The sequence below is a fragment of the Euprymna scolopes genome, chromosome 20 (genome assembly GCF_053919585.1).
Source record: "Euprymna scolopes isolate OS-2025 chromosome 20, ASM5391958v1, whole genome shotgun sequence".
Lineage (NCBI taxonomy): Eukaryota > Metazoa > Mollusca > Cephalopoda > Sepiida > Sepiolidae > Euprymna > Euprymna scolopes.
In genome coordinates, this window is record NC_136501.1 from 111,708,297 (window position 1) to 111,732,427 (window position 24,131).

The 24,131-nt window shown below is 35.5% G+C and overlaps 1 protein-coding gene and 1 pseudogene across 1 annotated transcript in view; one reads left to right on the forward strand and one right to left on the reverse strand.

Annotated features, from left to right (window-relative positions):
- LOC145241560 (anaphase-promoting complex subunit 2-like) overlaps positions 1-24,131 on the forward strand; it is a 66,146-nt gene that overhangs the window by 4,690 nt on the left and 37,325 nt on the right. Inside the window, exons 2-7 of the mRNA XM_080104626.1 lie at positions 777-1,233; positions 8,794-8,911; positions 14,846-14,978; positions 17,296-17,581; positions 18,460-18,577; positions 21,174-21,349. Coding sequence (XP_079960752.1) covers positions 777-1,233; positions 8,794-8,911; positions 14,846-14,978; positions 17,296-17,581; positions 18,460-18,577; positions 21,174-21,349 — 1,288 coding nt within the window. The remainder of the gene's footprint in view (positions 1-776; positions 1,234-8,793; positions 8,912-14,845; positions 14,979-17,295; positions 17,582-18,459; positions 18,578-21,173; positions 21,350-24,131) is intronic.
- Positions 3,194-3,330, reverse strand: LOC145241760 (U2 spliceosomal RNA; annotated as a pseudogene).

The following is a 24,131-nucleotide window of genomic DNA, read 5'->3' on the forward strand; positions in this document are numbered from 1 at the left end:
GGCCCAGAGGCCACTCAAGGATAAGGGTTAAAGAGTGTACAGTAGAAATTGGTCAATATAGTAATCATTAGTAATGAAAATTTGGTAAATTTGATAACTTATATGGAACGACTCATCAAGAACTTATTTACGTTAGACTTGAACACAACCATATTGTAGTCAGCCGGAAAGCAGGAAAACAGAAGACAATTCCACAGGCATGCAGTTCTAAGAAAGAAGCTTTGTTCATGGAATCTACGTTTAGGTTTAGGCACAGATAAAGAGTGGAAACTTGTAGTTTCATTAAATACTTTTACATGCAAAATCCGATCCCATTCACATGAAATCACTTTTTTATTCACCCTATTCCCTGTTTCACTTTTTGTGATCAAGTAAGATCTATGACTTACTTGTAGTTTCATTTAATACTTTCTGATCCCACATTTTGCTAAATCCTACCCTCTGATGAGAAGGAAAGTATTTCTTCGAAACTCCGCGGATTAAGGACTATCCACTTATTTAGTGTTTCCTTTTTAAAATTAAATGTTTTTAAGTCTTTTTCAAAGTGTTTTTTAACATGTTTTATTAACTACTTGTTCTTATATATTAGTCTTTGAAGTTTTTAACGTTTAAAACTATACAAAAAATATTTTTTATCATTCGTTAGAAAACCATCTAGTCAGTAAGTGTGTATATATATATATATATATATATATATATATATATATATATATATATATAATTATTTTGGCATGATTAATTCCTTGTTTTTTTTTGTTTTTTTTATTTCTTCCAAGTTGGATTCTGACATAGAACTGCCTGAAGATGAAGAAATCCGATTCCAAGAGGCTGTTGAGCTAATGCACCAATCACAACTGACTCGGATCATTGAAGATTGGTTCATTGAATATGTCCAAAATGAAATGCAAGATGTGGTGGTACCCCGGTTCTGGAGTTATTTTCATGGAGACCTTGACGACTCCGGTACAGAACCACTCCCTAATTTTGTTGCCGCTGTTGAATACCTCTACTCCGAGCTGGACAAGTATCAGAAAAGTATTGACCATGTTGAGGCGATTACAAAGAAATATCCGAATCAGACATGTAGAGCAGGGATCCTGTTCAAGAATTCTTTGAGAGAGACGATTACAACGCACTGTAAAGCGATGTTGTTTACTACGAGAGATCGAAGAATCTACCAAGCAACGGAGGATTTTTATATGAAGGCGTTCAAAGTTTACCAAAACGATCAAGGTAATTTTAAAATGTTTTTGAATTTTTGAGATGGATATTGATTTTTTTGCTTACTTGGACTATGGCTCTCACCTTGATTGATATTTGCATAGTGCTTAGTGCTTCAGCCAGTGTAACATCCAACCTTATTTTTGTTGAATTCGGGGAATATGTACACAATTTTGGACCCTTTATTTAGTTTGTAAGGACCTATCTTTGCATCATCAACGCTCTGATCCCCATCTGGCATCAATTGAAATGGATGGCTTTCGTCTTGGGGAGGCTCCATGTTTTGACAAGCTTCTGGGTTTGACCTTTACTCCTGATCTGAAATGGAACACGTACATAAAAAACGGTCTTCTCGTGACGACGACTGAACAATTTTCATGTATGTTGCGTTAGGTCAGTTGATTAGCGCGTTGGTTCGTTATCTAAACGTTTTCGGTTCAAATCGTGGTGTGAGATGTCTTTCTTTTTTTTTTTTTTTTTTTCAATTTTTTAAATTTAAATATTGAACCAGTGTTATTTAAGCCATTTTTCACGTAACGTTCGTTTTTCTGTTTTTTTTTTTTTTTTTACTTTGCTTATCCACCCCTGACCACCCACTCAAAAACACCCAGGTACCCACCGATGTTTTAATTTTAATATTGAAACAGGCTTATTTAAGTCATTTTTCACGTGTTCGTTTTTCTGTTTTCATCGTTCGTTTGCCTTACATTAGTTTTCTTGTGTTTTTTTTTTTCAATGTTTTGATTACCCCCTCCCCCCGCTTAAGTTTTAACGTTGTTTTCTTTTTTTACTTCGCTTATAACAATGCTTACGTCGTTGTCATCGTCGTAACGCTCGATGACTTCCATGCGCGCACCTGTCAATTTGGTTCTTACTTAAATTCAAACATCTTTCAGTAACTCATTCTGGCTGGCCGATTTTATTTTCAAACTTCGGCTCAGATCTTCGGGTTCGATCCTACCAACTTTTACCCCCCCCCCCCCCCCCGGGTTTCTTTTTTATTTAACAGCACACACACCTACAAACACCCGGGTAACGCTAGTTAAAAATAAAATCGAAATAAATACATTCTTCTGAAAGTGCCTCATATTATTTCTGGTGTTGTCGGTATGAGTTATGCCCCTTTATCATAAAACTACCTGATGTTTCTATTCCCTTGCCTCCCCACAAGGACTGAGTTGGACAGAAGGTCGGTTTTTAATGCGGAGAAAATCTAGCTCCCTAAAAAGGAACAAAAATAAAAATTGTCTCATTCATGAAGGATTTCTCCTTCACTGACCAAGGACAGAAATGGTGAAATGTAGTATCAGAACAGATACTATACTATGATCGCGTCCAGAAGGCCAAATTACCTGATGTTATCCATATATTTCACAGATGTAGATGAAGTGAAATTCAAAATTGAAATAAATACTTTTAAAATATTTTTTAAATATTAGATTAAAATATTAATTTTATGGTTTATTATATTTTTCTTCATATAACCAATTATGTTTTTAGTTCCACAACAAACGGAGGGTAAACCTGTAAATTCATCTTTGTCCGTTCGTCTGTCCGCACTTTTCTCAATAACTATGCCTTGGAAGTTTTCAAAATTTTTGCACAAACATTAAACATGATATGAGTAAAAAAGTAACAGAAAGGATTTTTTTTTTAGGAAAACTCCGGTTGCCTCCTCCCCCCCAGGGGTGCCTTTCGTGCTTATTAAAACAGGACCGATAGCCATTAGTCGCATGCTCTTGTGTAATGAATGACTGTGTGAATGTAGGATTGACATGAAATTCTTAAAGATAAACTAAAATGACCGAAAAATGGGCTGAAATGATTTAAATAAATAAAAAGTAAATGACTTAGAATGACTTTAATGAACTTAAGAATGATTTGAATGCTTAAAAAATAACTGGAATCCTTCAAAAACAACTTGAATGATCTGGAGAATGACTTGAATGGCTTTGAGACTGACTGGTTGTAAAGTGGGTTATCATTTTACATTAAATTAATACAGAAAAGTGATCCCCCACTTTTTATCACAAGCTTACAAACATAAGTACAGCATGTAGTAAGAACAGATACTACACTTTGATCTTGGCCAAAAGGCCAAGAAAAGCTGTATTAATTTGCTCCCCCACCGAGCAAATTAGGCACAAGCCCGATTTTTAATGTGAGGAGTGAAGGGGAAATGGGGATCAACTCCCCGGGGAGTAGGGGAGCTGGATAGTGACAATTGGTATGAAGGATTGCCCCTACATTGACCAAGGTCTTATATGTGGGATTGCCCCCACATATGGTCTTTGCTTGCAGTATCTGCCGGAACAGATACTACACTTTGAGATATTAAAGCCTTTATTCATGTTAAAAATACATTGAAAATCAACAATGAACAAAATATTTAGGCACATGGTCAACTCAAAAGGGGGGATTGTGGGGGTTGTTGGTCATCCTTGTCACTCCAGAACTAAACAAAATCAAAAGTTTCTCCCAGCTAGTATCTTCTTTCACCATAATATTGGGTGAGGATGCTCAGGATCGATGCAAGCCGTCACTTCGCTGACATATGACCAGTATTGGCGGAGTTCGCAGTAATCGAAGAAAGCGTGATCAGTCATTTCTACGGCCGTTGTCCCACAACGGGGACAATCAGGCAACTCCAAAAACCTGGAACTGTATTGTATGTTGTTGAGTTGATGTTAATGCATTTCGGGCCAATCGCCAGGTCAGAGAGAACTCCGAATTGTTCAGATGACTCGAAACTGGCGCCCAGCTCCATGCGGAGCGGATCTCACTCTGCTGCCAACCCAAATGCGCGCATAGCAGGTCGTCAGCGGCCCCCTTCACTAGATCCCTGTGGAGTTCCCTATGGATAGCAGTCACAAGGTCACTGGACCTTGGTAGTCGTTTTAGCGCGGCTCGGCACTCTTTCATATAAGCAGATTCTCCCCATGGCCTGCGATGGCTCTCGATAGAAGGGTCGAGAATGAAGTCGGGGAAATGAAATGCGTCTTCTGAATTGCAGCCACATCAACTCCCAGGGACAAGAGGTCGTGCCAGAGGCAAGCCGCCCGGCCCGATGATCTCAAGCCTCTTGCATTCAAACTAGCCAAATTCAAAGCCATTAGGGTGTGTCACACTCAGCTCCGAAGTCAGCCAAGGAGAGGATGCAAACGTTATGTGCCATGCTGAAGGTGGTCAGGTTTTTCATATCCTGACCTTCTCTCGCAATGCTGCCGACGTCCAAAGGATAAATTAATTTCTGTAGAGTGACGGATGGACCAACACTGGGACCCTTCCCTTGCATTGTCTTGACAGTTCGTCAAGAGAAGGGTCATTTTTCTTAACCAGTTTGATTCCCAGAAACACCCCTTCAGCGGCCTGCAGCCTTGTCCACAAGTTAGTCTTGCAGGCCTGTGGAGTTCTGACAAAAGTTATTAGGAGCGGAGCGTCCGGGAAATTTGAGGGGATATTTACATCTTTCCCCTCTATCTGTTTGTAATCGAGCAGAGGTTTTAAGTTTTTCCTCTGCCGATGGGAAATGTCTGTGGCCACAGATAGAGGGCTACATAACATAGTTCCTCGGGGGCAAGGGCTTTTAATTTGGTTGGTCTGCGAGAAGCAGAGGAGTCTCTCCCTTCCCTTGGTTCATTCTTTTCCTTCTCTTTTTGGGGTGGTGGCTCAATTTGCATTTGTGTGGGGACAGGTGTCTGGTGTTGGTGCCATGTTTGTTGTTGGTGTGATGTCTGATGTTGCGGTGTCTGGTTTGGGGATGGAAGTGGATTTTGTTGTTAGGGGTGGTGTATGTTCACGGAGTGGGGGCCACCTTTTCTTCCCCTTTTCTTTTATTTTTATTTTTTTAATTCTTTCGAATGAACTGGGAAAAGGTGAGGTTGAGTTCTTCTCCCTCTCACTTGCGGATTCATCCTCAGTCTTTTCTCCGCTTTTGATTCCCGTCTCGATTGGTGCTGAGACCATTAGTTGTGTCTGCTCCTCTAGTTGCTGCTGCAGCTGTTTTTGTTGCTGCTGCTCTTGCTGGTGTCATTGCTGCTGCTTCTGCTTCTGCTCTTGCTGCTGCGGTAATTGTTGTTGCTGCGGCTGTTTTCGCGGCATCAGCCGCGATGGCTGTTGTTGTTGCTGCATTTACAGAGGCTGCTGCATTGATTTTTGGACTGATGGTGGGATGGTGGCGGAAGGGATTATGGGCTTCCGTTTTTGTCTCATTACCGTGCTCCATTCCTCCCCCTTGGCCTCCTGGGTGGTTTGGGTTTTCCTTGGAGCTGGGGTTGGTGCCGCGGTTGGAGGGGTTGTTGTTGCCTGTTTTGGCGCGGGCGCTGTCTCAAGGGTTGTGACCGCCTTTTGGGTCGTTTGATAAGGGGTTACCCTTTGGGGGCAGCTCCTAGCCATGGGGCCCTGATTTTGGCAGAACCAGCAGTGCGGACGACAGCCCTCCACCACTACCATCATGCTGTCATCCTTATATGTCAACAGTGCTGGTATCGCCCAAACACCTTCACTCTTCAGCCTCATTACTATTGTGTAGCAGCCCAGGTGAGTCCCAGTTTTTGACCGTACTGGGGTCACCTGTTCCACCTCACCGTACTGGCTGAAGAGGCATCCTAGCAGTTCCGCAGGTATTTGGATTGGCACATTAAACACCTGCACCCAAGTCCTTCTTTTGCCCTGATATTCGGGCGTTAGTTTGAGTCTCACATGCTTTATTTCTTGGAGGGAGAGTCTCTCTGCATTGTCCTTGGTGGGTAGGATGATGTCCCACCTGGCGAAGCTCCTCTGGTACAGGTATAGTACCGGAATGTTAAGTTTGTGGAGGAGCTAAGAACAGCATCTATTAACAGCAGACCTTTGATCTTACCAAAAAGGCCAAGCACAAAAGTGTTACGGACAGACTGACTGACCGACAGAGTGACTTGCTTGCACACGACTAAAAATTGATGCCTTGGATTTTTATAAAACTTTCTGAAAAGTTGTAACTAACTGATTTCTATATAATTTTATTTGTCTATACTTCGCAATACTATTTTACCATATCCAAAATTTTCTGTGTATGTCTATTTAGTAGTTTTGCATGGTGCTGAACTCAAATTTAAATATGTTAAGGCCTTGGGGACTTTTGGGGCTAAATGGCAGGGGGTGGGAAAATTATGGACTTAGTCATTTCTTTTTTTGCATGGTGCAGAACTCAAATTTACATATGTTAAAGCCTAAAACTGCACAGTTTGTTCATTTTCTCAACTTTAAATACACTAAGCCTCAAAGGAAAAGAAAACAACAACTTTTGAGCACCATTCTGTACAACATGCTGATTGAAATAAAAAAAAAAACTGCTCGGTAAATGGAAAAGATATCCAGAAATATCAGAAAAAGAATAACTCTGTTGTGTTCAATCAGACGTGCTTTAATAATGACATGCTGCCAAAAAAAAACACTATTATTTATATATATATATATATATATATATATATATATATATATATATATATATAGACTGAACGGAGGCATCAATATATATACAATAATTTATGAATGTTTATTTTATTTATTTATTTTCTATTGCTAATTTAAAAATTATTTTGTATCGCTATCCTAGAGTAAAGTTTATCCTGTGAACACAGGTGTTTGCTATTTCTCTCCTAGAATTTAATAGATGTTGGGGCTCTTTAAAGTATAGAATAGCAAATTTTCCATGAAGGCATAATCTACATGGATCGTCTAGGTCTCTACATGTATTTGCTTGTATTACTATTTTCCATGCGACTACTGGCAAATATCCGCTTTCTTTGCATTCCCAGTATTTGTTTGCTAGTGTTGTTTTCATTTGGTGTTTTTTTATTTTTGAACATACTTTTATGGTCATAATATCGGGTTTTGAAATCTAAGGACGTCATACCTATGTAATATTTCTTGTTATTTGGGTTTTCTTTCGCGAATATTGTGGTCAGACATTTATTTTGAAGTGGGCAAAATGTACGGTATCTACAGTTGCATTTATCTTTTTTTTTTTTTTTTTTTTACAAGTGAGGTCATAGGCAATGGAGAAATCATGACAGAACCTCCCCTCATCATCGGTCTTGTTTGAGTGGGTCAACCATTCGACGTTGTGAACATTGAAATCTCCACATACGTGAATGTTAGCTGAAGGATAAGCAGATAGGACTTTGTCAATTTTCTCAGATATGCTTTGAAAGATAGTAACTCCGCTGTTGTGGGGGCGATAGAGAGTAAATAAAAATGCCGTAGTGTGAGCTAAAGCAACCCGGAAGCACATATAGGGTAAGTTAGGATCTTCCCTGGAGATGTCCCTACCACATGGAAAGCTATCTTTAATATAGGCACATATTCCATGCCCATGGCGATCTTGGGGGTCAGATTTAGAGGTTAAGTTAGAGTATCCTTTAATTGCGAACTCTTCTAGGGAAATAGCCTGTCCAATGCCAGTTTCACTTAAAAATAAAAGGGCTGGTTTAGTCTCCTGTAATTGGGTTTCAACCTCTGGAAGGTTAGAACGTAGACCCCTGATGTTTGAGAAGGAGACATGGTAGTAGGAGTCTACGTTGGAAGTTGGAGAACCGGGTTTAATCTTGTTCGTTATTAGTAGTTTGTTTTGTATTTCTACTATTTGTATTTGTCCGGCGTTGGTTTATTATTATTATTATTATTATTATTATTATTATTATTAACACGGAATATTCTGTGTAGCTTAATTGCCATATATATTTTTCTAACTTACTACTACATATAATATATATAATATATATATATTGATGCCTCCGTTCAATCTCGAAAGACAAAGGATACCCCCTGCGCGTGTAATTGTGTGGCAAGGGTTGCGCAATCGAATCGGTACTGCTTGAGTCCAGTGGCAAGGGGAAGTCCAGGACGTCTGGAAACAATGCTGAGATAAGCGGAGAGTACAGCACCTGGAAATCCCAAATGGTCACCCATTTAGTACTGACCAGGTTCAATGTTGCTTAACTCTGGTGATCCAGCAGGAACCATTGTGGCAGCATGATGATGCTATTATCTATATATCTATAAAAGTGAACGTGTCTGTCTGTCTGTCTGTGTACATTTCCCTACGCAATAACTCTGTCAATTTTTAGTCTATAGACTCGAAATTTGAAATACCGGGTACTGAGATTTGGGAAAATCGATGTGACGGGTGTCAGCCAGAAATTTGGCTGTTAAGGGGTCAAATTTCAACGATTTGACCTTTAAGAACTCTACCAAACTCCTCCGACAATTTTGGGTCTACACCCTTGAAATTTTAGATATAGGTTCCTTGAACCTGGATCTAATTTAATAAAGTGATTTGAGCCCGAAACTATAAATTTTAAGGGGTCATAATAGGGGTCAAATTAAAAAAAAATTTACTCTTTTTTTTTTTTTTTTTTTTTTTTTTGCTCAGCATACACCTCCAAATACCTGGGCAACGCCGGGCTGAAATGCTAGTATATATATATATGTATGTGTGTTTGACAGAAATAGGATCTCATTATATTATTTTAATTTGGATTTATCCTGTGTTTTATTTTATTTATTTATTTATTTTTTTTTTCTGTCCAGGTGATAAAGATCCGGGTGAATCTACAAGTTCTGAAAAATGTGCTGGCTGCGACGAAAAATGGGACATGTGCAACTGTGCCGAATTCATCGAAACGTTTCACATGATCAATAGAAAACTGTAAGTCAAAATTATTATGTACGGATTTATTCTTTCCATGTGCATGCACTCGCCTTCCCTGGCAGCACCATCATAAGTAATTTTTTTTTTTTTAAATTATTATTTGTTTAGTGAGTTAAACTTCTACATAACATTCACAAAAAAGATTGTACATACTTGATACTTGTATTTATATCATCTGAGTTCATTGGTACAAAATGATTTGAATGCTATTCTCTATCTATATAAGAGCCAGGTACGTCCAAGGATAGAATACTGTTGCCACATCTGGGCAAGAGCTGCTAGAAAACACTTGTCCTGCCTTGATAGAGTTCAAAATAGACTTCGTAGCCTCGTAAGAAATGTCCTTTTCTCTTCCTTGCAACCTCTATCTCACAGAAGAGATGTTGCGAGTTTGTCTCTGCTTTATCGTTATTTTCATGGAAAGTGTTCGACTGAGCTTCAGTCTATGGTCCCCCCTCGCCAAACTTTCACAAGAAACACTCGTCTAGCTGTAAACATTATCAATAATTCCCCACACTCTTTATCTGTGCCTAAACCTAAACGTAGATTCCATGAACAAAGCTTCTTTCTTAGAACTGCACGCCTGTGGAATTGCCTTCCGCTTTCCTGCTTTCCGGCTGATTATGGTTGTGTTCAAGTCTAATGTAAATAAGTTCTTGATGAGCCGTTCCATATAAGTTATCAAATTTACCGAATTTTCATTACTAATGATTACTATATTGTCCAATTTCTACTGTACACTCTTTAACCCTTATCCTTGAGTGGCCTCTTGGCCTTGATAATGTGGTGATGCCTATGTAAAAAAAAAAAAAAAAAAAAAAAAATTTCTTCCGCAACTACATATCACCTTAAAATAATATTTTATATTTAAAAAATTATATATGCAGGAGTTAAACTAGTTTCACGTGCCCCAAAAAGATTTTGGACGCAAGAGTTTTCTGCCCCTGGATTTGAAGTAGACGATAATGGAATAACAACTGGGGAAACATTCAACGGATCTTAACAATGGAGAAAAAGTGGGTTAATTTTAACGTATCAAAAACGAAGCTTCTCTCCTTTCACCATAATCGCTCTAACCCCCATCACGCCCCAATCTCGGGGGAAACTCCATGTCTTGAAAAGCTTCTGGGACTGACCTTTACTCTTGATCTGAAATTGAACACATACATCAAATCTGTTGCCAATATTGCTGGAAAAATGGTTGGATCACTCTACTGCTCCAGTCATTATCTCACTGCCAATGCAATCCTCTATCAGTATAAAGGCCAGGTGCACTCTAAATAAGTTGTCACATCTGGCCAGGAGCTGCTCGGTGCGCCCTATCCAGCCTTGATAAGAGTTCAAAATAGACTTCAAAATCTAGTGGAAGATGCCCGTTTCTCTTCCCTGCAACATTTTTCCCTCAGAAGAGATATTGCGAGCATGTCTTTGCTTTATTATTATTTTCATGGCAAGGGCTCGTCTGAGCTCCAATCTATGGTTCTCCTCTTGCCAAACATTCACAAAAAAAAACAGTCGACTAGCTACAACCACTATATGCAATTTTCTTCACTCTCTAGCTGTACATAATCTAAATCTAAAATGCAGATTCCATGAACAAAGCTTCTTTCTCAGAACTGCCCGCCCATGGAACACTGTTCCACTGGCCTGCTTCCCGGTTGAATACAACATAGTAGCCTTCAAATCTAATGTAAACAAATTTAGCTGTCACCATAAATAATCAAATTCTACGCAATTTACACCATTACTGATCACTATACTACCACCTTACATTCATTAACCCTTACTGACAGACAACAAATAATTAATTTCAAAATAATTTATTTTCAGTTGTTTATATAAAATAAATTAGCAGGGGGTACCCGGCGTTGCCCGGGTATTTGTAGGTGTGTGTGTGTGTGTGTATTGGGGGGGGGGGTAACTCAGAACAAAAAGGAAACTTAACGATAGCAATTAAAAAAAATAAAAAGATGGGGGGGGGGCATGTGGGCTCGAACCCGGAGCCTTGAGGTCTATAGACTGAGCATGAACACCTGCGCTACGGCGGTAATGTTAATGTAAGAGCGATTAAAGTGAATCAAGTCAAGGAGGTTTGATTGACAGGTGGCCGCTTAATGAGGCCATCGTGGGAGCGTTACGATGACGGGGCAGTTTTTTGGCGTTTGTTTACTTTGTTTCACTGTGGGAGCGTTTTTTCATTTACTGCGGGGCAGTTTGGGCTTCTCCAAGATGATGTGAATGGGGGGGACCAGCTACCCATTGAAAGGAGTTGTCCAGTTTTGCTTTTATTATATGAAAAAGGCGAATCTACATGCGCCGATTAAAAAATGTTGAATATTTAGCTTTTGAAAGCCGGGCAAATTAAATACACACGCGACCCCCGTTCGTAACTCATAGATATTATGATTTCGACGTGTTATAAAAAGTTTTAAAAATGAGCGACAGCCTCGAGAAGGCGCCGAAAAAATCCTTTTGCGGACATACACAAAAAGTGAACATACATACATACACACATTTTCACTTTTATATATATAGATAATCATAATTGTTAATCTGCACAAAATTGTTTTCATACAAACTAGCGAGGGGTACCCGGCGTTGCCCAGGTGTTTGTAGGTGTGTTTGAAAAAAAACAGGTGCCCGTGAAAAAAAAAGCCTTGACGACGCGCAGTTGGAAAATAGTAAAGTGTGAAAAAAAACAGGTGCGAGTTTTTGATTGACGTTGCGGCGACAGCTATTCAGCAGTTAGCATTTTGTGCGGGACAGTTTTTAATGAGGTCAATAAATGGGTTTGTTTGTTTTTAAAAACCCGCTCCCTCATCTCGAAACGAAAGCTACCGTCTGATATGACGAAGTCGACATTGACCAAACGTTAATTAGCTCTCTAGAGACCACTGGCTCTGGGCCTGTGATTAGAGTCGAGTTTCACTTTTTGTTTATACCGAAAACCGAATGTAATGCGTGCCGATACGGGAAATGTGGAATAATTAACGTTTGAAAGTCAATAAAATTAAATAGACAGGCGAGCTCCATGGTTAATTGTGAGATATTACAATTTATAGATGATATAAAAAGTTTTAAGAAGTTGCGAACCGAGCGAGCGCTTCTCTGAAAGAAGCCTTTTGTGGACATTGAGGAAAAGCGTACATACATTTTCGCTTTTATATATATATAGATTATTTCTTCATAAAAAAACATTTTATTTCAGAATCAATTTTGATTATTTTAACATTCATCAAATTTTATAAAACACCCAATTTTTAAGTTTATCATTATTTTATGGATTTTATTAAACGTTTCCTCTGTTTATGTTATGATTTTTATTTTTTATTCTTTGTAAATGTTTCTTGTCTATTGTGAAGCTCATTGGCCTCTTAGAAAGTTTGCTTTGTATAGAAATTGCAACTGCAGTCAGTAAAAAGCAAAATAGTAAAAAGAAATATTTGTGAATCATCCGAATATGAAATACGTATGCTAATATTATTTCTGCATTTACGAGAAGACACTTCAGCATTTCGGCATATTTCTCGAGATATTTCATTCTTGCATTACTTTGTGGGAATTGAAATGGCCACCCAACCAACTCTCCTGACTAACCGCAAGTAACGTTACTCCTTATTCTCAACGAACTCTTATTCTTTCTTCATAAATTCTTTCTCATTCTCTATACAGTGGACACGCACATATATATATATGAATGTTTTTTTTCTCCAATTATCTTTTCTTTTCTTTTCTCTAACTTCCAGCTAACAACGAAGGGAGTATTGTGGGAATTGAAATTCCCAGGCTAACTCGATTGTCCCCCTTTAACTCTGATAACCGGAGAGCGACACAGCCACGTCACTTCCTGTTTCTTATCTCTGAACTCTCGACCAGTCAAGATGTGACAACGCCCGCTCCTGGTTGGCATTACTCCTTATCCTCGACGAACTCTTATTCTTTCCTCACATGTATATTTATGTAAATAAATCTACATTCTTTCACTAATATAACAACTTCCCCTGTTTTCTAGCTGGTGATAGATGATTTGGTGTCCCCGACGAAACATCTTCCAAAAAATATTTTAACTTTTAAAAAAATTTTTTTTTTTTTAATTCAATTTTCACCCCAAACAAGGCACAGTGCCACTTTGAAGCAGGGGGCTACTATCAAGGACTTAATTAGCGGGGTCATTATGAAGGGAGATGAGTAGAAAGATGTTTGTTAACATTACACTTGAACTTTTGCATATCAGTGCAGTTGGGAAAGCAGAATCCCGGAAGGGAGTTCCAAAGACCCGTAGTTCTGGGGAAGAAACTATTGGAGTAAAAGGCTTTCTTGCACCTAGGGATCTCTACTGTAAAGGGATGAGACTTAGTAGCTTGTTGGGTTTGTCGGGGTAGTTACGTCGGGGAGGTACAAGTGTTTGCAGTTCGTCAGAGCATTCACCATTAAAGTATTTGTAGAACAGGCAGAGGGATGCAACATCTCGTCGATGGGACAGAGGCTGAAGCTTAGATGACAGTTCAGGACCTATCAGGTTGGCGACTCTTTTTTGAACCCTGTCCAGGAGCGAGAGACAAGCAGCAGATGCACCAGCCCAGATGTGACAACAGTACTCCATACATGGGCGAATGGTGGCCTTATAGAGGTATAGGATACTGTCAGGCATAAGTAGTTTTCTAGCATGGGAGAGGGAGCCAACCTTCCTTGCAGCAGCCTTGGCAATGCTCTCAATGTATCTATTCCAGTTCATATTCCCTGTAAACGTTAGGCCAAGGAGTTTAAAAGAAGTACTTTCAGGCAATGTGTTCTTGAAAATGTTTACTTATAAAAATGTTTACTTTTAAAAATGTTTCACAAAGTTAACAATTGCAAAAAAAATAAACATTACACATTTTTTAAAATAAAAGTAACAATTGTCCACATTGTTCCATTTATTTTCATATAAAATGTTTATAATAAATAACAATATATTAATAAATAATAATATTATAATAAATAATAATATGATACCTAATAATATTATAATTCATATTTGTTGGAAGATGTTTCGTCAGGGACACTGAATCAGCTATCACTGTCTAGAAAACAGGGGAGGTAATGCAGCAATGAAATGTCTTGAGAAATATGCTAGAATGCCGACACTTCCAGTAATTCCTGGAAATGAAAGCATCGATTTGATATTTGTACCTGGTCGGATTGAGCTGGCTTTCTTCTGCGAATGAAGTGCATCTCAAACCATCGCAATCCAATTTCATCAATCTTGGGCGAGGTCACAGGCTATGACTACTCACTCCTGGAGACAACTATTTGTGGACCCAATAGTACCACCAGGTTGTTCTTAATTGTTGTTGCCAAGGTTTTCAGCTGCTCACTAGCATTTTTGTTCTAGCTAGGCAGGGAAGAGGAGAAGGACCTTGTGAATGAGCTCTCCCTCTGGTCAATGAGCTCTCCCTCTGGTCAATGAGCTACATGTTCAAACGACCAGAGACGTTGACGGTAGGGGGCATAGGTTTTGTCTTCAGTGGAGAGTAGAAACTGCAACACAATCTCCATAACGGGAATACAGTATATTGTGAGGTCAATCGTTGTCGAAGACTTTCAGTTTGCGAAGATCCGCTGCTCCCATAGGTCACGTCTTGTAGCCATAGATGAAAGTGCAGTTAGGAAAAAGCAAAATAGTAAAAAAATAATAATAATTTATGAATCATCGAAATTTGAAATTATTATTATTATTAATTAGAAGACATAACCAGTATTGCCCGGATATGAAAGTGGTTGGATTAATTTTACTGGTATTAATTAACTAATCTTTATTTTACTGGTATTAATTAACTAATCTTTATTTTACTGGTATTAATTAACTAGCACAGTCCATAAAATGCAGAAACACCTATTTTGTTAAAAAAAAAATTTTTTTTTGTCATTAATAAATTTTTTTTATTTTAGTGACAAGTTGAATTTACTCAGCAAAATCGCTGGATCTTGTATTACGACAATTGTCCACAGAACTACAAAACAACACATTGAGTACACATGTCGTGGAAATGTCGAAACATCTTTTTTGGAAAGCTTAGAAAAGGTATGCGGCTTATTTATTTATTTTTTCATTAGTTATTCCAAACCAAAATTGTAAGGCGGGAACACGGTATATTGTGAGGTCAATCATTGTGGAAGACTTTCAGCTTATTTATTTATTTATTTAATTTATTTATTTTTATTTATTTATTCATTTATTTATTTTTTATTTATTTATTTATTTTTTATCATTAGTTATTTATTCATTCATTTATTTTTTATTTTTTTATTTATTTATTCATTTTTATTTATTTATTCATTAATTTATTTTTTATTTTTGTATTTATTTATTTATTTTTATTTATTCATTCATTTATTTATTTTTTATTTTTTTATTTATTTATTTTTATTTATTTATTTATTCATTTATTTATTTTTTATTTTTTTATTTATTTTTATTTATTTATTTATTCATTTATTTATTTTTTTATTTTTTTATTTTTTTATTTATTCATTTTTATTTATTTATTTATTCATTCATTTATTTTTTATTTTTTTATTTATTAATTTATTTTTATTTATTTATTCATTCATTTATTTATTTTTTATTTATTTATTTATTTTTATTTATTCATTTATTTTTTATTTTTTCATTTTTATTTATTTTTATTTATTTATTCATTCATTTATTTATTTTTTATTTATTTATTTATTTTTTATCATTAGTTATTTTAAACTGAAATTGTAATTTTTGGAAAGCTTAGAAAAGATATACAGCTTATTTATTTATTTATTATTAGTTATTCCAAATGAAAATTATATTTTTTGGAAAACTTTGAAAAGTTATGCGGCTTTTAAATTTGTTTTATCATTAGCTATCTCAAGAAAAAAGAAAAAACAACGAATGAACTATGAGTAAACACAAGTTTGTTTCAATCATATTCAATTGGTCACGGGAATATTAACATCTTGGATCGCTGATTGAGTTAAAATGTGTTCTTATATTTAAAAAGAAAACATTTATGTATCCCCAAGCTACACTACCTTCTGGATGTCAGGATTTATTCCCTAGTTAAAAAATCTGATCTGAAGTCCCCATAGACAGATGATGAAGCACTACAACATCTTTCCGGCAACTCCTGCTCCGACCATACTGGCTTGTCTTTCCATTAGGTTTTGTCTGCTACGCCGAATGTGTGAACCCTAGTAGCTGGGCAACGCTAGGTCTTCTTATCATCCGCTCAGGCCTGCATCTGGAAGGCAATTCCAGTTTTGATTGTATAGCCTCTGCAGATGCTGCAGTCCATCAGATGCAGAAAACCATTGTCTTATGAGACAGAAGGTTGCAATAATTGTTGTCGTCGTTGTCAATAATTGTATTTTCATAATATCAAAAATGTTTTGTAATGTGAACAAACGCATCAGTGCAAATCATAAACGGTGACACCAGATTTATTTTCATAACTCAATAAGGGCTTTTTTTTTTTTTTTTTTTATTTTTTTTACGTGTTTATGAAAGTATAGTGATTAGGATACTAATTTCTAACTGAAAAAAAAAAAGAATTTTCAAATCCATTTATGCTATATTTCAAATCAATTTGCTAGATTTCAATGAATACATGCATGGACGACAGAATCTGTTACTAAATAAAACAAGTAAAATAATAAATATTTCAATAAAAAAACTGCAATGTATATAAATTAGCATTTGCCTAAAATAAAACAGAAAACATATAACAATTAAACAACTTACCTTTTAGCACCTGAAAAAAAACACATCCTAGGGCCACTGTATTCTGAGGTTCTGCTGTATTTTATTTCAATAAATCGCTTTACAATATAATTACAATAGAATTACAATCGCTTTACAATAGAATTACAATAAAATTACAATAGAATTACAATCGCTTTACAATAGAATTACAATAAAATTACAATCGCTTTACAATAGAATTACAATAGAATTACAATCGCTTTACAATAGAATTACAATAGAATTACAATCGCTTTACAATAGAATTACAATAAAATTACAATCGCTTTACAATAGAATTACAATAGAATTACAATCGCTTTACAATAGAATTACAATAGCTTTACAATAGAATTACAATAAAATTACAATCGCTTTACAATAGAATTACAATAGAATTGCTGAAGAACTTTAAAAGTGAAGGAGCTGATTTGCCTTGTCACTATTTTCAATAGCAGATACACCGGAAGTTATGAAGTACGTTTGCAAAAATTCAGAAACTTAATTTTTTTCAGTTTAAAATATCGTCACCTCATCACTTTCATTCTTTTAATATCCTTTGTGTTTACGGATCATCGCATTGGAAACACTTGTCAAATAAATTTTCAAAAAATGATTTCTTTTGCAGTGGTTGGATAAGAAAGTTTTAGGTTGGCTCGACTTGGTCTGGGGTTCCGACCAAATGAGTCCCACCAAGTTGCAGTCTTTGAAAGAATTCAAGGACACCTTACGGCAATACATGTACCAAAACTATGCCCGTACACTGATCGATCAGTTGTTCGGCATCATCATCGAGTATCCCGAATCGGAACCATCCATTCTTGACCTGAAGAATTGTTTGATGAAGACTGACCTGCGATCACACTTGGTCGTATCACTCAAGGATGCTTTGGAGAGTCGTCTCTTGCACCCAGGTTTGTTAAGTTTACTTTAAACCTATTACAGAAGGCATTTTTTTTTTTTTATGCAATATTTTTTATATAATTAAAAAGGTATGATTAAAGAAAATTGAAAAATTCTACTGATAGACACTAGTGATAGGAACTGACCAATCAAATGGAGCCATGTTCTGCTAGCAACCAATCAGAAACCAGAATCACTCTATAAAAATATTAGATCTTTTAGAATTCTCGCACATAATATTTCAATATAACACAAATTTGAGATTTTTTTAATTCCTGATTCTGATTAATCGTCCCAACACTAGTTTAAACAACAATTGAAAAAAAAAGTTGAAAAGAAAACACACACTTGAATCAAATTATTTTTGTACTTTTTAGTTGAAATACAATATTTTCGATTTTCGTTATTATTCTGAAGAAGTAGCAAATATTTTTCCAACAAGTGTAATGTGAACAGATATCTTGCTGCCCAACACCCTACATAATAAATTAATAAGATCTTTGCTCTTTGTCTGCAAACTTTTAAAGTTCAAGACTTATACTGATCAGCTATCTAACGAGAACTCTTTTTCATCTGCAAAACTTTAAAATTATTTTGTTTTTTGTTTTTTTTTGCTTTTTTGACCCTGTAATTATGTTGTGTCATTAAAGGTGTGGTAATTTCTAACAGAGACCTCATTATGTGATTAAAGATTTATTTAAAATATATACATATGAGGAGACGTGTTTGTCCAAGACCGGTTTACCTTATTCTTACGCCAAAAGGTTACAATTGCGCATATGAAAATAGTTCCATGATATTACTCCAGACCCCATTTTTTGTTTTGTTGACACCTGTTAAGACTGCCCTAAAATTTTATATTTTTTTCTAAATCTTTTCTTTTCTGAAGGTGTGAATACTTCCAACATCCTTGCTGCGTACATCTCGGCCATCCGTGCATTACGCGTCTTAGACCCAGCAGGTGTGATTCTAGAGCTGGTTTGTGAACCTGTCCAAAAATACCTCAGGTGAGACGACTTTAATCTTGTGGAATACAGTAGGACCCTGGAATACGGTAGCCCAGGATACGTTTTTTTTTTTTTGTTTTTTTTTTTTTTTTGTTAGGATGTGGAATATGATGCTTTTCTGGCCCCTAGTTATGGTATTTGCCCCGCCTTACGGCTGGTCTTATCAAGTCAGGCTGTCTGAAGATATGGGCTTCCTGAGACGAAATGCATCTAACATTGATGCTTTTTGTTTTTCTACTTCCTTTGGCAAAACTTTATTATGTTCTGCAAAACCAAAAACAAAAAAAAACTCCCCTTTTCCCCACTTTTTCGATCTTTCAAACTATTACCTAAAGTCTCAAATGAACAATATTCTCTTCACATTTCATGGCATGGAATGACCTATAGGGTGGATGTGCCACTAAACAAAAACTTACCTTACCTTCACCAGTTGTAACGTGGTTCCTGCCAACAACTCGCCTCCCTCAACATTGTGCGTTTTTGTTGTTTTTGTCTCAATCGTTTTCTCTTTATAGCTATTTTTATTCTTTATGTTGAACTATCCTGGGTGCCCGGCGTTGCCCAGGTGTTTGGAGGTGTGTGTTGAGCCAAAAAAGAAAAAAGTGGTAGTAGGCAGGCAGGCTCAAACCCGTAACACAAAGGAGGAAAAGAAAGTGAAAGAAAATCTGACGTCTTAGCCGATGTTTCCATGACACGGCCAGAAGTCAAAAGCGTTGAAATTAACCAGAATCAATCCAATGGTGACGATGACTTGCTAAAATGTTGGTGGAAAAATCGACCCCTCTTTCTCCAAAATGACCAAATTTAGGGTGAAGGAATTAATCTTTTTGGCTAATTTTTTTTATATTTATCGTCCGAAGAGTCGAGTTTCAAAATGATACCGATCTCGTGAAAATCTGTCAGTTCTGCCAAAAGTTTTTGTGAGACATACATACATTTCAAAAGACAGGTGAGATTTATATTATAGATAATTATTACAGTCAATCAATTAAAAAATGACATAGCTTATTTTGGCACTTGTACATTTTAATCAACACATTAAAAAACGAAAACAGTGAAAAAAGGTTATATTGTACGTATGCGTTTTGGACTGAAGATCTCCGGAAAAAAATTTCATTTAATTTGATCGAGTATTTTTTTTTTTTTTTTTTTTTTTACAGCGGAAAAACGTTTTTATGAGAGCATGTTGAAGTCAGCCATTATGGAAATTTTTAACACGCCACAGGGAGATAACTCCATGTAAAGCGCCGACACTCCCTCCCCATCTTTAATACTAATTTTTCTTCCTAAAAATCGAACCTTTTGCTTGGTATCATAACAAATTATTTTTTCACTGTAAAACAAAAACTACTTGATGAAATTAAGTGAAAATTTTTTTAGGAAAACTTCGTTCTATAACGGATACATACAATATAACCTTTTCGATATTTTCATTTTTTAATGTCTTCATTAAACTGTACAAGTACCCTTATTTTAAAATAGATTGCAGATCTCGTGAAAATCCGTCGCCTCTGTCGAAAGTTTTTGCAAGACATACATACATACACACATACATACATTTAAACAGACAGGTGAGATTTGTTATAGATAATTATTACAGTCAATCAATTAAAAAACGACATAGCTTATTTTAAAATAGATTGCAGATTGTTGACAAACGATTAAAAAAAATGAAGAGACGCAAGCAGATCTTTTCTGTTAATACATGCAGACAGATACACGTCTGCTCTGAGACTGAATGTACGCGTATACAAAACTCGGGTATTTTCTACCTAATAAACTAGACAAAATACTGTTAGAAATTCGCTCAATATATGTTACCGTGACATAAGTTGACATGTATTCGGTTGTTTTCTAACAGTATTTTGTCTAGTTTATTATTTATAATACCTTTTCCCAAACGTACCCTCTCCGAGAGAGAGTCGGCTGCCATTTTGAATTTTCCAATACATCGGTAAACACTGCATGTTTTTCGAGCTGAATAAACATGTTACACTGAATAAAAACACAAAAAATATATCCAGTTAGGTAGAAAAGTAACTTATCTTGCCTTTGATAACATTTATTTGTTTTTTGACAACTTTTTCGAATCTATGTGTACAGTAATACAAACCCCAAAACTCCCTTAAGAAAGGGAAATCGTGCATATCGTTACAAATGAGTCAGAAATGCAATTAAAGGGAACTAACTCTAATAAAGTATTATACATGGTCGAAGGGAGGTAATTCAAAAAGATTATTTTTAACATATACACATATATATACATATACATATATATACATATATATATACATATATATAACATATATATATACATATATATATATACATATATGATAACAAAAATGTGAAGCAGAGGGAATATGGTGAAGAAGAAGGTGATTACACGTGAATGGATAGTCTGGTGAAAGATAAATAATCCAGTGACGGTAAAATCCAAATATATAACTTCAAGAAAGTTAATTGAATTTCCATTTGCACCATATTCCCCATATTCACCATATTCCCTGTGCTTCACTTTTTTTGTTATCAAGTAAGATCTTTGACTGTCTTCTTTTTTTTTTTTTTTTTTTTTTTGTTTATTTTTGTTTCTTAGGGGCCGCGATAACACCGTTCGCTGCATCGTTTCTAGTCTCACTGAAGAAGGAGTTAATGAATTGTCCGATGAATTGATAAGGGGTTTACCGCACATTGTCGATGACAACACAACCAGTGATGATGAAAATGAGGACTGGAACAAATGGGTGCCTGATCCTGTGGATGCTGATCCTGGTATAACAGCTTTTTTATATTTCTTTTTTTTTTTTTTTTTTTTTTTTTAATTTTTAAAAGATTAACTTTTTTTTGAAAAGAGATAACAAATTATCTCTTTTCAAAAAAATAGTATTTTGGAAAGCTGATTTCTGTCCCTTGTATTTTAAAAGGTCAACATTTTGCAATAAACATTCATGGACGTTACATATAGGGCTTTCATTAAAAGAGAGTCTTAGAAGCATGATGATGCTTAGAAAGAGTCTTATTAGAGTGTTTGTTGTATCTTTGAGAGAGCGATGTTGTTGTAAGAGAGATTGTTCGTGTATAGCGATTCATATATATTAAAATATTCATACTTAGCTGTGTTGAAGAAGGAGAAAGCTCTTAGAGTGAAGAGATAGTGTTCAGACAGTCTTAGTGTAGGTATGAGGTGTAGATTCACATTGTGGATATGAAATGTGTATGTCACGACATTTTATAACACAGATATATAATAACAATTCACTTTACCTTTTTGTAAGAATCACAAACACAAAGACGAGCTTTATCAAAACACATGATGGGTTTATTTCTTCACGACCGGCCGTGGTTTTCATCATCAAGTATTCAAAGCTTCACATATTAAATTTCAAAGTGACCATTTCGCTTCTAGACGTTCGAATCCTCAGACTGTCTCTGAGTTTCTCACTGACTCTCCGACTCTTCTCTTCCTATATTGATAAATCCATACATGTCCGGCCACGTGAGCAAAATTCACGTGTTTCAACATGCGCGAGTCGCACGTTTCCCGAACATTCTGATTTTCTAATAACCTATTTTTTCTTTGTTATTTTCACAAAAGAATTCAACCTACATATCTAATTTATTTAACCCATATTTTATCATCCACATTCTTTCTAACAATTGAATAGTTTATTTATTAATTATTTCATCAGAATTAACAATTTACTGGACATTCCATTTAAACCTATTGTTCTTTAAAACTTATGTCCAAGGTTCGATTTCTACTTTCTCTCATTTTATTTTCATTTTAACTAATCTCTCTATTTTTATACTTACATGAAAAGGGGACAGTCCTTATCATGTAACACAGCGACTATGAATTATTATATCCGTTTACGTTCAACAACTCTTGCGCTTCTTATTTTATCCTTTAGTCCTCACATTCCATCAGTGATGTTTCTGATAAAGGGGGAAGAATTGCTGTTTTCTGGGTCAAAATCTATCCATATGACATTTATAGTAGACTAATTTTTTACCTTGAAATATTTTTAACGCCTTAGAGCAATTTCCATAAAAAAAAAAAAATCCTTCTTCATATATTTATATTTGTTGATCGATACAAAAGGGTTTTCATCCAATTGTTTCTTAAACTGGAGCTTTGTGGGCTTTGGAGAGTGTGGAGCCACCCTTTAATTACCATTGCTCCCAGGTCCACTCTGACCCGGAGTGGTAGTACCTGTAAGGGTCCCAACTATGGGTTAAATAGAAACCAACTTGAAAAAAAATATATTTTATTAAAAACTTTTTCTTTAAAATAACTGGATTCATTAAATAGCCTGAAAAGGGTTGATATGCCATAAAACAAAAACAACCAACCAATTTATTGTTTATATTCATGCAATACCACTCGGAAATTGTCCCATGGCCGTGAGTGTAGATATTAGAGGTGTACATAATAAAGTCTATTCTGTTTGTAATGTTGATATTTGATGTGGGGTTTAGGGTTAGGGTTCATAATGAGTATATATTAATTTAGGTGTATCAGTGCATGCTATATATGGTCTATATAAAGTTTGTTTGTGGTTTTATAAACATTCAATACATGTAGAGGCAGTTCTTTAAACAAAAAGATGAATAACATTATCAGTGGGGATAACAGCAAAAGGCACATACCTTTTGCAAAAGTTTCTTTCGTGTTTCCTGCAATTTAAGATGTGCTTAGTTCGAAAAGGGAAATACAAAGACATGAATTATGTTTGGATATAATCATTTCCATGACGGATCACTTCATCGGAGTTGGGCAAATTACATTTTGCTATTTTATTCCTTTGACTTCCAGGGACATCAAGTTCAAACCCTGGAACACAAAACACCCATCTGTTTGCTAACACACTGGGTATCGAACTAATGTCTCTACGTGTATCTCTAAACTGTCTTTTGTTCTCTCTGACCATGTGATCAATAATAAATCTATGTAGCACAAAAAGAACGATCACCCCATCTTTGTTACGTAATTTTGTTTATCTTTGTTACGTAATTTTGTTTATCTTTCTTACGTAATTTTGTTTATCTTTGTTATGTAATTTTGTTTGTCTTTGTTATGTAGTTTTGTTTGTCTTTGTTATGTAGTTTTGTTTGTCTTTGTTATGTAATTTTGTTTGTCTTTGTTATGTAATTTTGTTTGTCTTTGTTATGTACTTTTGTTTGTCTTTGTTATGTACTTTTGTGTGTATTTGTTATGTGATTTTGTTTGTATTTGTTATGTAATTTTGTTTATCTTTGTTACGTGATTTTGTTTATCTTTGTTTCGTAATTTTGTTTATCTTTGTTTCGTAATTTTGTTTATCTTTGTTACGTAATTTTGTTTATCTTTGTTACGTAATTTTGTTTATCTTTGTTACGTAATTTTGTTTATCTTTGTTATGTAATTTTGTTTATCTTTGTTATGTAATTTTGTTTATCTTTGTTATGTAATTTTGTTTATCTTTGTTATGTAATTTTGTTTGTCTTTGTTATGTACTTTTGTTTATCTTTGTTATGAAATTTTGTTTATCTTTGTTATGAAATTTTGTTTATC